We start from the raw sequence: 16,926 nt of genomic DNA, 5'->3' as shown, positions 1-16,926 counted from the left end.
CTTCCAAACATAACAGTGTTCTAAATTATATTAACATTTTTGACGTGTGTTTCTCTTTCAACACCAGATCTTTTATTGGGCAGAAATAAGGAAAATAGACGAATCCACACATTACGATGGACCTTCAACTAAAGTTATTCTTTCGTTAATACACAAACATCTCTTGGACACCTCTAGACAAAACTATAAAGCACTAATAGAAGAATTTAAAAATCTAAAAAAAATAAAATACTTTCTTAGCAAATATCCTAATGATTCGATTAGAGATGAGTTTGTAGGCCATGCAAGAAAATATCTTCAGATTTTTTCTCCGGAATGTGGTTTTGAAATTTCAACAACAGACAGATTTTTTCATAAAACTGGCAAACTAGAAGCAAGTGTGGTTGCCAGAAAGACTTTCCAAGAGGGAGAGGAAGTCAAGTTTTTGTATGGCTGTTTGGCACCTTTAAATGAAGTGGATTTTAAAAGATTGGGAAAAAGTGATTTCAGTGTTATTCACACCTCAAGAAAAGCAAATCCTTGCTTAATGTTAGGTCCAACGAGATTTGTAAACCATGACTGTAAAGGAAATGCAAGATTTAGCTCAAAGGGCTCTAACGGAATGACTATTGTAGCAATAAGGAAAATATTAAGAGGCGAAGAAATAACTGTTACTTATGCTCCAAGTTATTTTGGAAAGGATAATAAAGATTGCTTATGTGCTACCTGTGAGAGAACTGGCAAAGGAGCATACTCGAAAAAAAAGAATCCTAAAAAGAAACACGCTCACAATAATGACAACTCTAATGATCATAATGATTTTAGTGATTTCAATAATTCAGATAATGCTTTTGATAAGAACAATTCTAATTATGAATCCGACCATGATGAGATTATCATTATTGATTCGGGCTCAGAACCAGAAGATGATTTTCATGTTTTAAATCAAGATTCAACAAAAAAAAACCAACCTGTTTATCTAACACCAGTTCCTAGTGAATCTGATCCTTTAGATAAGACCAACAAAATCACTATACATTCTAACATCTCAAATGCGTCTAATATATCTAACATTTCTTACATTAACAAAACAAACAGTCAGACAAGTCTGAATAATACAGCAAATGGCAACAATCAGAATCAAAGTCAAAATCATGGCCATGGTCATGTTCATGGTCATTATAGAAAGAAAATAGATAGACACGCAGAAATCGATAAAATTAATATTTTGGAATCAGATGAATACTCCAGAGAAAACACATTAGAACCAGATGGATTAAGGCGACATTTAAGACCTAGAAAAAAAGCTCCAGAAAGAACAACTACACTTTTAGATGATTATTCAATAGATTATTCTATTGATTCATTTGATTTTATCAACTCACAAGAACATTTTAATGAAATAAAACAAAGAAAAATTTATCGAACTTTGCACAAATTGTATATGACAAGGTTTTACAAAAAGGATACATCAAATTTCATGAATATTTACGATTGCAGAAATTGTGGTTGTTATTTCAATTATAACCAAGAAGAATTTTATAAAATTGGATACTCGAAATTTAGAAAATTAAATTATGCTGAAAATTTATATTGCTATAGATGCGTACGTCATTATTGGATTTATAATTTGGCCTGGCCATTATTAAAACCCAATGTCAATGAACCAAAAGTGATACAGAAATTAAACTTTACAAAAATCCCGAGAGAATCTATATCACAACTAAAGATAAAAACCAATTATAGAGAAGAAACAATTGATTTCCGGTTACAATCATTTGATCAAATAAATTATTCCTTTAAGAAAAAAAATCAAAGAGAGTTTAATCTTTTGACGATTGAAACCAAGAACATAATTGTGGAAAAGATTCAAGAAAGCATAGTAAAACGATCAATGATTATGAAAAATCAAGATAATATCAATATCACTAAAAATAATCACGAAAACAAACTTTATTTAAACATTAAAAACGATAATGAAATAATAGAATTACCATCATATTTATTTTATTCAGAAGATGATGAAAAATCATTGAATAACAGAACAAATTTAAATGGAAATGAAATTACTAATTTGCCCTTGAGATTATTTACATTGCCAACCAATGTAAAACATGCGCTCGAGCTAATGAAAGGCATTGAGTACAATGAAAAGGAAGATAAAGAAACAATAAATAAAATCAACAGCATATCATTGGAAACCAATAGAAGAAATAAAAGACTTGGCAGCAAGAACACAAAGGTTAATAGAAATAACAAAATTAGTAGAAGTAGGGATACTAGACTTAAGGTTAATAATAGAGGCATAATAAATAATAGAATTAAAAATGGCAATGGAGGTAATAATTTTCGCGGTGTTTATAATACTACTTCTACGATTAACAATAATGGTAATAATAATAATAATAATAATAATAATAATAATAATAATAGTAATAATAATAGTAACAATAGTTTTAAAAAATTTCTGGAAGAATCATTTAAATTTAGATTTAATACGAATTTAAGTTCCAGTTTAAATAATTTAAATATTTTGAAAAAGAAATTGAATTCATTTGAGACAATTAGGATAGACAGTGAGTTTGAACTTTCATCTGGATCAGAATCTGCGTTGAATTTCGATTCTGATTCTAATTCAGATTCAGATAGTGATATTAAGAGAGTTGTTGTGAGGCGTAATATTAATGGAAGGATAGACGGGGAAGAATATGACGAGCTACCTAAACTTCCATTACTTACGCCTAAAAGTGGTAATATTCCATTACAAGCAAGTAAAGTTTTATCATTATTAAGACAGTATCGAAAGGGAGCATTAAATCATGACAAAACGTTTACCTATCGTAATGAGTTGACCGAGAAATTGAATGAATTAAATAAGCAATATCAGGTTGTGAATAATGAAGTACTTTCGATTATTGAATCAAGTGAGAAATCTATTATTAGAAGTATAGGTAATGATAAAGACAATAATATGGAGAGCATTGATATTAATGATGATGGTGATGATGATGATGATTATAAGTTTGAATATAGGTTTGGTAGATTAAGAGGATCGTCTAATGCTCGAGATAATAAAGATATAAAAACCTATCAAGATTATCAAGATTATCAAGATTATCAGGATTATCAAGATTATCAAGATTATGAGGAGTATGATTATGAAGAGCATGATTATGAAGAATATGAGAAGGAAAAAGAGTTTAAAAAAGATGAAGATGATATGAATAGAAATGCGAGGACTAAATTAAAAGAGCAAACAATTGAAGAGTTTAATAAATTTGATAAGCTTTATAAGCTTGAAAAGATTGAGATTGATGAATATGAGAAAAAGGCTAAGGTTAAGAAAGAAATAAAAAGTGAAGCAAATGGGATATCAGAATATGAAATAGATTCGGAAGATGATAGTGATTCTAAAGTTGAAATAAGTATAGTTTCAAGAAATAGACAGCGACATGGAAATAGATTTAAAAGAGCTAAAATTGAAGTTAATGGTGAAGAGAAAAGGAGTATTATAAAAGATGAAGATGAGTTTGAATATAGTATTAGTGAAATTTATCAAAAAGAAAGTGAAAGTGGAAATATCAATGGAAATATCAAGGAAGTTAAAAATGGAGTTAAAAATGGAAATATGAATGGTAATAAAATGGATTTTATTGTACTTAGTGATGATGAAAGTGGCAATGAAGATAATGAACAATATGAAGGTGGGAATAAAAATGAGAATGGAACTACTAGAAAAATAATGAAAAGTATTGATGTTAATAGTGATGTTGACGACGATGACGATGACGATGGTGTTGATGATGAAGATTATAATCATAATCATAATCATAATCATAACCATAATCATAATGATTATAAATATGATTATTATGGTGATGATGAGTATAATTTTAATAAGTATAATTATAATAAAATGAAGTATCAAAATGATTATCAGGATAATACTAGACCAACCAAACCAATTAATGGAGATAATTTAATTAATTCTAATAAATTTCAAGACGATATAATTAATCTTTGTTCGGATGAGGAGGATAATAATATAGATAAGAAATCAAATACAGAAACAACTGACAAGAAAGTGAGTAAAGAGAAGGAAGATGAATGTGAAGAAAAAGAAGATGGGTATAAGAATGGATATGGATATGGATATGAAGAAAAATACGAAGAGATTGATCATAGCCAAAATGAAAACAATCATATTAATGAGGATATTGATGATAAGGATAAGGATAAGGATAAGGATAAGGATAAGGATAAGGATAAGGATAAGGATAAGGTTAGTGGTATTAATGAAGATGATGAGCTTAATAAGAAATTGAGTAGTTTATTTGAGACTATATTTAGCTCTGAAGATGAGATTGATCATCGAACAAGTGAGAAAGTTCAATAATAGTCGAACCGAACTGAACTGAATTGAACGAAATAAAGTAGAATAGAAATGAAAAGGTTTGATGATAAAGTACTCAAAATGAGAGCGTTTCCTAATCGAGCGAGTAATAATCTTGTGTTAAAAACCGAAGACAAAAAGACGGGATCCGCTTTGTTTTGATTCAGTGCGTTTCAATGCAGCTTTGCAAGTTAGAGTACGTTGCAGCACATAGTAGTGCAGACTTCCGCATGTTTGTGAAAGTGATTTTTTCCGGAGGAGTTATCGCGAGAAACGGGCCCAGGGAGATGGAACAAAGTGGTTTTGTTGAAAACAGGCGAAAAAGAAACTACAATTCTAAGATTTTCTTGGGATTTGGTGGGAGAACCAGAAAAAAGAACAGCCTCTCGTGGAGCCGAGTAACAAGCAGCTGAGATTTCAGCGATGAGTTACATGGGGCTATTCATGGGCAGTGGTGCTGGAAAGCTACAGAATTGAAAGGTAGTAGGGTGGTACTATAGTGGTATTATAGAGGGCATTATGGTTGAGTTACGATGATAGCATATCAATACCAGAGAGAAAGACTAGAGAGAAGAGAGAAAAATTAGTGGTATTTATGTAGAAGCGGGTCCCGGTAGTGAAGCCCTAGTTTTTCATCTTTTTCACAAATTTCACATTTTTCAAAACAAGCTTAGGGTGCAGGTCTGTGCTAAGTGGAGCGAATTGAAACTACATTCGACCGCCAGCCGGGAATGTATTGAAATTAGGGCATTTGACCTGGCAACGAGATCTAGAATGAAGCGTTGGGTATGAGTTTATGAGCCTGGGCAGACAAACGAGTTTGATTGGAGGAAGGCTCTGGACGTAAAACCAGCGAGGAGGAAGATGGTGCAGTTAGAGTTGCAACCAATTTATGTAATTGAGCAGAAAACCAAGTGATTGCAATTTAAATTGCCAGTTTTAATTGCAGTTTGATTTATTTATAACGATATCAAGCGAGATGTTGCGATTGCAGCATGGGTTAAAAATACAAAAAACAACCATTTTACTCTTTGTTGTGTTTTGAGTTGTGTTGCAATTGCACTAGCAACTTAAAACGGATATTCTGCGGGCTGCTGTAAAAACGAATCTATATTTAGGCGGAAGAATTGTTGTGTTTTAGGAGGTATTGCATAGTTGTTAAATGCCAAATACTAACATTGTTTGGAGCTGAAAATCGTCATCCGTCAATTGTCAGTTATATTATTGTAGCGCAACAATTGATATCATAAATATGATCATAAGTATGATACACACCGATATCAGATAGCATGTTTCATTTTTATCTTTTGGAGACGGTAAATTGAAATTAGCAAGCGAGGGAAACGCCTGCTGCTTTGGAGAATCCAATCAAATAACCAGACAGATTATTTATCGTCTGGAAGATAGTGGCAGCAGCTCATTTCCGGCAGATGTGCAATTCCCAAGTATAAATGAGCCGCTGCGCTTTGCTCTAGCGTGTTATTCGCTTAAGCTCAACGCAACCGCTTCTTCTGCTCCACCTCCATCAAGAAGACAAGCGCGGGCCCGACGTGGCGCTAGCGGCATCAGCAGCAGCAGGGGCTTATTGGACCGGCATCATCGGCAGCACCGGCAGCAGAGACCGCTGGGCTGGCGGAAGCACCGGCGCCAACCTCAGCACGCACGGCCTGTGGGGGCTCGGTGTGCTATAAATACCTCGAAGCAGGTGCAGACACCCTAGCGACGTCAGCACGACAGAACACAGAACAAGCAGCACGCAAAACCGTCCCGATAGCACAGGCGTGGTATGGAACTAAGCCTGCACACGCAGTGAGGCTGTTGCAAACGCACGGGGCGCGAGGACAGAGGGAGCGCGCTGCTGGGCAAAGCGTATTTAAATCGAGCGGTGATCCCCTTTTCGTCTTTTTGTTTTTTGTTTTGTTTTCTCTTTTCTTTTTTCTCTTTCCTCTTTCCACTTTTTTATAAGAGACGTCTTTTCAGCCATTTTTCTTATATTTATTGACCTTTATTATCTTTAAGAAATCTCTTAAAAACAAGAATTAATCACTCGCTCAACAATTCTTCTTCTAGGTTTTCTTACTTCTCTCTTCTTTTATTTACTTCTCCCGTTCCTAGTTCCTGAAGATTAATATTGTTTTGAATTAATTCATCTCGTTTATAAGCTCTCATCACTATCACTATCCATATATTTATATTTATCTATTCATATTTATATATATACCCTAGTGCCATCTACTACTCTCATATTCCAATAACATTCCATCAAAAAATGCAATTCAGAAAATCTCTATTATCCTCTTTGATAACCGCCTCAGCTTTCCTTTCTTCGGTCTTTGCTGATGACTGTGAAAGTGACAGTGGATTTGCTATTCAAAACCAAGGTGACTTAGATACTATCTCATCATGTAGTACCCTTGAAGGTGATGTTATTATCCAAGGTTCTATTGGTACTGCTGCTTTGCCTGGTGTTACCAGAATCAAAGGTTCTTTAATCATCAAAAATGCCACCTCTTTGGTTTCCTTCTCTGCTGACTCTTTACAAATCATTGACGATGAATTATCCTTGACTGATTTAACCATCTTAGATAACCTCAACTTGCCTGTTTTGACTCAAGTTGGTTCTATCTACTTTGTCACTCTTCCAGCTTTAAGTGAAATTACCTTAACCACTGGTATCTCCAAAGTCGACTCTCTTTATATCTCCGATACTGCCTTGGAAACTCTTTCTGGTATTAACGTTGTTGACGTTGACACCTTCAATGTCAACAACAACAGAGATTTGCAAGCTGTTGATGGTGCTCTTAAAACCGTTAAAACTTCTTTAGAAGTTTCTTATAACTCCGAAACCGTTGAAGTCTCTTTTGACAACTTAATCTGGGCTAACAACGTTACTTTCAGAGATGTTTCCTCCATCTCCATGTCCAACTTAACCGCTGTCAATGGTTCAATGGGTGTTTATAACACCACTATTGACTCTTTAGTTATTGACAATTTGGAAACTGTTGGTGGTGCCTTAGCTATCTCCCACAACAATGAATTAACCGATCTTGAATTTGCTTCCTTAGTTACCATCAGTGGTGCTTTAGATATCACAAACAATTCTGCTTTGACTTCCATTACTGGTTTCCCTAAATTAAAGACTGTTGGTGGTGCCATTGACATTGGTGGAGCTTTATCCAATGTTACCTTCCCAAGTTTGAAATCTGTTAGAGGTGGTGCTACCTTTTATTCCTCTGTCTACATGGACTGTTCCAAATTAAAGGCCTTACACAAAAAGGGTGTTATTCAAGGTGATGACTACTCCTGTAGAGCTGCAAAATCTTCCTCTTCCTCTGGTTCTGGTTCCGGTTCTGGTTCTGGCTCTGCCACCGGAACTGCCTCTGGTTCTGATGCCAGTGGAACTATTGCTGCTTCTGGTACTGGTTCTTCTTCCGACTCTGGTTCTCCACAAATTGCTTTTTCCGGTGTTTCCATTATTAGTGCTTTTGCTGCTGCCTTGTTATCTTTACTTTAATTTTAATTTTAATTTTAATTTACATTTAAATTTTCTTTAAGAAAATAAAATTATAACAAAAAATAGAATAATATAATAAAACAACAATAACAATAAAATAAAATAAAATAATAAAATAATAAAATAATAAAATAATAAAATAAAATATAATACTAACAGTTACTTTTCTTTTAAAACAGAAATAACTTTCAACAAATAATGTATTTATACTAAAATATATATATTATCAATATAATCATCACTATTATACATTTTGATTTTAATTTAATTTGATCTACTTTTAATTTTAATTTTAATTTTAATTTAATCATTAATTTGGCTTCATTTTCTTTTTTTTCAATCTTTTTCTATCGTTTTTATGTTTTTCCTTTTACTCTACTCCACCTTTGTTTTCTCTCATTTTAATTCTTTATAGTTTTATATTTTGTCTTTATAATATTAATTCTTTTTAATTAATCCTTTATGTTTATATCTCTCGCAATACACCATCTAATCCCATTTAATCCCATCCCACCCAAATTCCACGCTAATTCCACTCCAATTCCATCTCTTCCTAAACATTGTACATATATTGCTCGTGTCACATGTTCAACTCTCCATTTCCTACCTCTGCTTTTTCTTTACCCATCCAATGATTCATACCCACAATCTTATATCGCCATTATCGTCATTATTTCCAATACTGAATCTAAAATGTCCACCTTCTCTTAATCTCTCATGAAAGAAAAGAAAAAAATTCAAAAATGGCTTTCAACCCCCAAAGACCTTCAAATGACTCTTTTCCCATCCTTCAAAATAATAACAAATCCCCAAATATCCCAAATAACATCCCAAATAGCCCAAGTAATAGCCCAAATGACTTTTCCAATAACATTTCTAATAATACTCCAATTAATGACAACTTGAATGCTCTAAACCACTCTAAGCCTCTGAAACACTTTAAAAGAAACTACAAAGCTTGCTTAAACTGTAGAACAAGAAAGGTCAAATGCGACTTGGGCTCTTTAGATGCTCCCCATGATCCTCCCTGTGCAAGATGCAAAAGAGAAAGAAGAGAGTGTGTCTTTGCTGAGTCCAGAAGAGGTGGCTCTAATATAGCAAACTTCAAAAAGAGAAGGAAAATTAGAGACACCAAACTAAACATTCACCATTTCTCAAAAGATCAAAACTGGCCCCCGAACCCAGATATCCCCATAGAGAATCACTTAACCAACAGCAAAAACACAAACCAAACAAATAACATCCCTCACCAAACTGTTCTACCTCCGGCTTCTTCTCTATTAAACCAATCGACAGAGCCTGCGCATTACTCTTCTTTCTATCAAAACAATAAACATGGTTTCTCCAACCCCACAATTGAACAACAAAAAAAAATCCTCAACTCTGTAGGTAATCGAGAAATACCTAAACCAAAACTAAGAGGCTCCTCTGAATTATCAACTATGCAGGGTGCCTTAATCTTTCTAGCTAAAGCTGCCGGAACAATTGCAAGAGCAGATGAAAGAGATAGAATTGATGGAAGAGCAAAACATGACAGTTTTGGCTCAAATCAAATCAGCATTTCAAACTCAAATTCAACCTCAAGTGTCAATTTGGATAATCAGCCTCATGCTCAAATTCAAAATATAAACCAAAATCAACTGAATAGCCCATATTATGCCAATAATCCTAATCATCAAAACACCTCTGATGACAGTTCAATTGATTCAGAGAAAGTTACTAACAACTCAAAGGAAATTTTAAATTTTCCTTACACTTCAAATATTCCTCCCTTGATACGACCTTCAAATTCAAACACTCCCTCAAGATTAGAAATGCCACCAATTGACAGCACTAACAGAGTTCGTCTCAAGCCTTCAGCAAATTTATCTGATTTTGAATTTATTGGCTCAACTAAAAACGATCTAATCACTGAAAAGGAAGCCAGATTTCTTGTAGAATTATATTTTATCAATATGCATCCATTTTTCCCTTATATTCCTCCAGAATTGAGATCTGCAAATATATTGCCGAATTATCCCATCCTACTATATGCAATCTTAACTATTTCAGCACGATATCATCCTTTCGAAGATGAACTCATCAACGAAAATAATAATACAAAATTCACTGAAAACGATACTGATACTGCTAATAATAAAAATAAAAATAAAAATAAAACTAATAATAATAATAATAATAATAATAATAATAATAATAATAATAATGATAATAATAATAATGATAATAATAATAATAATAATAATAATAATGATAATAATAATAATAATAATTCTAGTAAAGATAATAATAGCAATAGCAATAGCGGTAGCGATAGTGATAGTGATAGTAATTTTTTATCTAATGAAAATTTAAGTTCTAAAACTCAAACAAATCAAAAACTTCAAAGGCATATTGAAGTCCATGAAAGACTATGGGTTCATTGTCAAAGATTGATTTCACAAACAGTTTGGGCTGAGGCATCCACCAGATCTGTTGGAACTGTATTGGCATTTTTGCTATTTACCGAATGGAATCCAAGAGCTATTCATTGGAGATGGTGTGATTATGCCAACAAACCCGAAGACATTAATGATGATATAAATGATACAAATGGTAACAACTTATCTAAAACTAACGAAGAATCTTTAGCTGGCTTGGGTGCAATGAGAAGAAGCAGTCGGATGGCTTGGATGCTTGTTGGAAGTGCCATTAGATTAGCACAAGATATGGGCTTTATGGAAACTAGTTCAAGAATTTTTGTTGCAACTCATATTTCAGAGACTACTACAACCATGAATTTGGGTCAAAGAAGTATGTTATCACAATCCCTAGCCGAATCTAACTTTAATGAAGATGAAGATGATAATCTATTTGATAACTTTTATGATTCAGATCAGAAAGAAAATTGTTTGGTTTTGAATGGTGATGAGGAGACTTTAAGATCAAGAATACACGCTCCATTGAAATTCACCACATATCAAAGAGCTAATGTTGAATTATTAAAAATTATGTCTTTGGGTTATGAATCACTTTATTCTTCAAAATCACTTGAAACTTTAAATCAAAGACAAAATCTTGCAATTTTAGGCATTCTTTCACCCTTGTTAGAAAATTGGGGAGCAAAATATAAAAAATTATTAATTCCATCCAATCCTAAAAATTTTCATCATCACAATTCTAATCATAAATATAGCTCATCCACTGCTATTCATTTAAGTAAAAGACAACAAAAAGATCTAAGCGTTGCAATTGATCATGAATCTTTAAGATTTGACTATTATTATTGTCAATTATACATTTATTCATTGGCTATCAATACCAACGATCAAATTACAAGTGCGAGTAATTCCAAAAAGAAAAATTTAAGATTAGATGAATTATCCAAAGCAGCAAAATATGTCGAGCTAGCATTCAATGCTGCAAAGGAAGTATTGGCATCAACGACCAGAATTCATAAAATAAAAATGCTCAAATTTATGCCGGTAAGATGGTCTACAAGAATTGTTAGATCTGTTGCTTTCGTGGTTAAATGCTATATGAAATTAATTAATACTGCTAATGTTAGCTCTATCGATCCTGCATCTAGCACTATTATTGCTTTATCTGTAATTCCAACTGATGATATTATTCAAACTGTGCAAAGAGCTGCTATAATTCTTAGAGAAGCTTCACCAGATGAATTACATCTTTGTACCAGGTATTCCACTATTCTTATGTATCTTTGTTCTGAGATGAAGACAAGGTCTAAAGTGAATATTTCTAATGTCAATGAAAATGATAAACTTGATAACACAGATCCAAATTTTGAAAACAGTAATCCAAATGCAATTGATCTGGCTGAGATCAAACGAACAGAAAATATTAGTGTTTCTCAATACCAGAATAATTCTACAAACTTAAGTGGAAATATCAATTATTCTTCCAAATATCCTCCAGCGCCTTATCAACCGGTTTTACAACAAGTCTCTCAAAATATTCATAAATCTCATGTTACAAATCCTATTTCAAAAAGAACTTTTACATCACATACCAGTAATCATTCAGGTGCTCCGAAAGATCCAAACCAATCTACAAATTTGGAAGATCAAAATAGAATTAATTATCTTTCTGAAAATGATTTTTTTCCTACACAGTTTCCCGACAATATATTGGACTGGTTTATGAAAGACACTGCAAGTGTGGGTTTAGATTTTGTTGAACCATGGACAGAAATGATAGAACAGCAGTATATTGAGACAAATAATCGCAATATTCCTGGCTCAAATACAAATGACGGTCTAAATGGAAATACCTGATTTTTCCAATTGAACGCTTTTTTTATTGAATTACAAAAATTTCTCTGACAACTGGTTACATGTGTTATTTTGATAAATACCATAAACAAGCGGTTTTAGTGCTTTATTACTGTTACGAAATTTAATAAAAGTTTTCCAACGAAAGATCTGTGAGGTTTTTTCCTGAATTATAATTATATTAATTATTTTAATACTTCAAAAAACAATTGAGGATATGCAAAAGGATTAAAATCAGTAAATTTAGTCATTATATAATTTTTTCAAATAAAAAACTAAAAAAAACAAAAAATATCAATTTGGGGAAATCTAGAACTCTATAATTAAAAAAAAAAAGTAAAACTGAGCCACGCAATTAAATCAGCGATCCATTGGGTTTTTTTCATCTATAAAGTAATCTCCTATTTTAAATCCTTCATGTATTTCAAAAGTAGGAGGTTCATCAGTGTTATTATTCTGAATAATTGTTGGTTGTGTTTCTGCGTATGTTTGTGGGTTAATATTACTGGTTGAGACAAAATTATGAATGTTATCAAGTTCATATTCTTGTATTTCATAATCATTAGAGCTGTTATAGCTGAAAGGCTGAACTGAGCTTTTTGTGGGATCTTCTGTATTGGTAATTGTGTCTTGAACTAAATTTGAATGAATTATATTATCAATAGGGTTAAACCCTGTGATCTCATATTCATCATTATTATTTACATTGCATTCATCATTGCTATTTATATTGTTTTCATTTTTGTTTGAGCTGCTATCATTGTCATTGAACCCATATATTGTTGAATGTATATTAGTTTGATTTGAGAATTCTGGATTCAAATCATCTTCTTGTAATTCCCATAGAGATATAATTTCGCCCTCTGCTGGAGGACTATCAACTCTTTTTTTTTTAAAGAGCAAATTTATAAATTTATTATCAAGATTTTTCTGGATGGATTTGTTAATTTTATTTGATGAAAATCCATTTTTATAACCTTCATTATTTTGGTTATCATCAATCAGGTTCCGATTAACTGCATCAATATTCTTTTGAGAGTTAATTTCATTATTTTCTGAGCTATTTTCCGTTTTTGTTATAGGAGTTTTTGATGTAAATAAATCAGTTAAGTACTTTGATTTTCTTTTGCGACTTTGGCTAGTACTTTGTTTTTTCTTTTTATTTTTTTTCGTCAGTTCTTGATGTTTATGTTTATGTCTTGGTTCTAAAGCACCGCCACCAAAATGAGTAGTATTTGAATTATCATTGTTTTTATCGCTATTATTGTTATCTATTGAACTGGAATTCCAGGAATTATAATTAAAAAGATTGTTTTCTGATATTTTTCTTCCAATTATTGTTTTACTTTCATATATATTTTCAAAATATTGAATTGTTTTAACCCATTCCCATATTATTGAGCACAAAACGACCTCAAAAAAGGTTGATAATAATTTAAAATAGGATCTGTTCAAACTTAATGATAATGAACAAAAACATATAGGCATTATTAGTAGAATATTGGAAAATATACCCAAAGGTAGAGATTTTCTATTATAGGCAAAGTTTCTCTTTTTTATGGTATAATACCATAAAGATACATTGAAAATTAAATAAACAGAATATCTCACTGAATAAGACAAGATTTTAATTGACAAATTAACGTTGTTATTGTCAGGATTGAAAAAAAAATTCAAGCATTCCATGGTCACAGATAAACATGTGAAAAAGGTACCAATGATAATTAGTTTTCTTTTGTACTTTAAGCTGTAAATTTTTATTAAAATATCAAACCAAGCAATCCTTATAAAAAATTCAAGAATAATTCTTGTAATTAAATATGTCAAGCCATTTATTATAACATCTTCAAATTCAAAAATGTCTTGATAATTATTCACATACTGAATTTTTAACAAGTCAGTGGTTTGAGAGAGAATAATGGTTGATATTATTGCATAAAAGACTGTTATGAAATAAGTTAGCTTTGGTTTCTTATTAGTTGAAAGCAATAGCAAAAAAAGCAATATCCAGTTGGTAACAGTTATACCAGTTAGGACATAAGCCATTATAATCGTGCTATTTGAAAATCTATTTTTGTATGATATCTGCTGTCTCATGAAGTAATCATTCAGAAGATAAAACTCGCCAAATTCCATAAATTTTTCTATTATTGTATGATTAGAGCAGTTTGATAGATATAAAATTGGATAATCCACTGTTGAGTTTTCATAGAGTAGGTTTGCTGAGGTTATATTGCTGAGCTGGAATGTTCCAGTCAACAAAGAGTGGAAGACACACTCATTAGAAAAGTCTGTGTCCAAAGAGTCTGAATTCTCCATCGATCAAGAAGTGGTTTTGTATAATTTCTTGAGATAGAAAGAGGTTTTTGGATCCTCTTGCACTGATATAATAGCCCTGACACTAATGGGACGTCTTCTATTTAAACGCAGATGTATCTCAGTGCAACACGATAGTTCCCTACTAAAGCGAGATATTTACCGGAGACCCTTGAAGAAGCACTCAGAGAGGTCACCAGCTGAAAATTGTATATAATAAAAAAAGTCAAAATGTATCACAGTGTATCAAAATATATAAAAAGTCTTTTCAAAACAGTTTATAAGGGAACGAGCAGAGAGAGAGATAGAGGGGGAGAAAAAAAAATAAACAAAAATAAACAAAAATTAGACAAGTATTTCATCATCCGAATCATCAAAATCTTCCATTTCTTGTTCAAATTGCAACGCAGCCTCTTCGGCTTCTTGTTGAACCTTTGTTAAACCACTTAAATCTTCAATGTATTTGTAGTCATTTAAAGCCTTAACAACAAAGTCCCAGCCGCTATCTTTGAATTCCTTTAGAATATTTAAAGAGCAAGCAGAGCAGTATTTATAATTTTGAGCTGACAATTTGATATTTTCAAAATTATGTAGAAAACCTCTAATTTGATGAGGCAAATCACCTAAAATTGTAGGTTGGTGTTTTGTAGAGACTATGGAGTTTGCAAATTGTTTTTTAGGATGATGTAAAATTGAGACTAACAATTCAACGGCCAAAGATGAGGCTAACAAGGCCACGCCAGGTCTAGTTACTGTGCACATTTGATCTAGAGTTCTGTCCTTTAAACTATCGCTTGGAGCGACAACGTCGTTACAAAAATAACAACCTAGTCTTGATTCATTTAAATCTTGTGATTCCAAGGCTTCAGGTTTAATACAGCCATGTCTTAAAACAAGATATGAATCAAACCCCAAGGCTACATTGATAACTGTTTTTGATAAAACGTTTGCAATTACGGTTGGTAACCATCTTGTTTCTCTTGAATCCATTAGTAAGAAGATTACATCATGATTTTGTATTAAGGTGTAAAGTTGTTCATAGTTTTGCTTTTCTGTATTATAATTTTTAATTGGATGACCGATCATTGGAACTTCAAGATTATAACCTTTGGAATTTATTGTTGGCAATATTTCTTTTAAAGCTTGAGCAGCTTGTAAGCTTTTGAATTTTCCACCATTTATACAATCATCGAATTTATAAAGAGGTTGTCTAACTGGATTGGAAAAGGATACTTTACCATTGTCGACAAAAGTGATATTTTGAACACCCCAAGCCATTAAGGCTCTTGAAACATAGGAACCTAGAGTTCCAGCGCCTAACAAGAGACATTTTGTTTGTTTTATTATATCCAAATTGATTTCTGGAATTATTCTCCATTTCATTAATTTTAGATTTAAATCATTTGATTGAGCAGCTAGTTGAATTGGATCGATTAAGGAGCCTAAATCTGCTAATTTCAGACCTAATTTGTTGTTCATTTTCCGTTCCCAACCAATGTTTTTAGTAATTTGATTATCAGATTGAGGTAATGCAGTGGTGAGATAATATGATAAAGTTGGGTAATTTATTCTAAAAATCAATATTTTAATTTTGGTAAGCTTAAAGGAGATGTTTAGAAATGCTAAAAAATTTCTTAAATTCCAAGAGGGTTTATTTGGCACAGTTGACGAATCAATCATTCCAAAAACAATTTCTTGATTGTTTAAATCATAATTTAAAATATTTTTTAGGAGTATTGGATTTAAATCATTTTTGTCTAGGATAAAGAATTGTTTTGATAGATTATTGATTTCATTATTGTTCCACCAATTTTCTTTAATATTTTTCAAGATCAATTGGTAATCGTTAGAGTCATTGGACCCATTTTCTTTTGAGTTGAGAGGTAAAGTCTCCACTATATTCCAAGGTAAATATAATGAAGGGAAACAAAACCAATAATAGAATTTGTATTTCTTCAAATCAGAAAAGGATAGAACTTTGAAGGTATTTAAAAGATAAGGGTTTTCCAATATTTGGGTCCTTCTATCTTCAGTAAAACTGTCCAACAATTGACTGCACAAATCGTTTAAAAACTGTTGTTTGTCACAGGTTTTGAATTCCTCGATGGTATTGACATTTTTGATCTCGCCCTTGACTAGAAAACAAGAGTCTGTGGGCAAGGATTCCAAATTTTCAGCAAGCGAGCTGAAAGAAGTCGAATTCAAGTTTATTATTGGAGCTTGTCTGGGAGGTTTTGAGATTATGTCGCATGAGCCATATATAGGAACTGGAGAGGAATCCAACTTGATGACATCCAACTTCAAGTTAGAGAGCTTTGTGAAAAAGGACGAGTTGACAAAGGATTGGGGAGGTGCGAGCTTCAAGGGCAAAGCAGCAGAGGAAGCAGAAGCAGCAGAGGAAGCAGAGGAAGCAGGGAAAGACGACATTGCAACAGCAGCTCGTTGTGCTG

The 16,926-nt window shown here is 32.4% G+C and overlaps 4 protein-coding genes across 4 annotated transcripts; 2 read left to right on the top strand and 2 right to left on the bottom strand.

Moving 5' to 3' along the window:
* Window positions 1-6,716: 6,716 nt before the first annotated feature.
* ECM33 (Ecm33p) lies at window positions 6,717-7,886 on the top strand (the record flags this gene model as incomplete). Its single annotated transcript, XM_020189656.2, has 1 exon — window positions 6,717-7,886. A coding segment is annotated over one exon (1,170 nt), but the record flags the coding sequence as incomplete, so codon positions are not given.
* A 932-nt stretch (window positions 7,887-8,818) lies between these two features.
* On the top strand, window positions 8,819-12,094 carry ARO80 (Aro80p; the record flags this gene model as incomplete). The annotated part of the gene is made up of 5 exons (XM_020189969.1): window positions 8,819-9,142; window positions 9,185-9,224; window positions 9,309-10,163; window positions 10,287-11,768; window positions 11,925-12,094. Coding segments are annotated over 5 exons (2,871 nt in total), but the record flags the coding sequence as incomplete, so codon positions are not given.
* Window positions 12,095-12,341: 247 nt separating this feature from the next.
* Window positions 12,342-14,650, bottom strand: DFG16 (Dfg16p). Its single transcript, XM_020189055.1, has one exon. It carries the CDS (start codon window positions 14,477-14,479, stop codon window positions 12,521-12,523), a length of 1,959 nt encoding a protein of 652 aa, XP_020048534.1. The 5' UTR covers window positions 14,480-14,650; the 3' UTR covers window positions 12,342-12,520.
* Window positions 14,651-14,869: 219 nt separating this feature from the next.
* Window positions 14,870-16,822, bottom strand: ATG7 (Atg7p; the record flags this gene model as incomplete). The annotated part of the gene is made up of 1 exon (XM_020189568.1): window positions 14,870-16,822. A coding segment is annotated over one exon (1,953 nt), but the record flags the coding sequence as incomplete, so codon positions are not given.
* Between the last annotated feature and the right edge of the window lie 104 nt (window positions 16,823-16,926).

Source organism: Ascoidea rubescens (assembly GCF_001661345.1).
Source record: "Ascoidea rubescens DSM 1968 unplaced genomic scaffold ASCRUscaffold_3, whole genome shotgun sequence".
NCBI lineage: Eukaryota > Fungi > Ascomycota > Saccharomycetes > Ascoideales > Ascoideaceae > Ascoidea > Ascoidea rubescens.
This window is presented reverse-complemented; position numbering and strand designations above follow the sequence as displayed.

Coding starts and splice junctions, on each gene's coding strand:
- DFG16 (XM_020189055.1), bottom strand. CDS start 14,479: ATGGAGAATTCAGACTCTTTGGACACAGACTTTTCTAATGAGTGTGTC.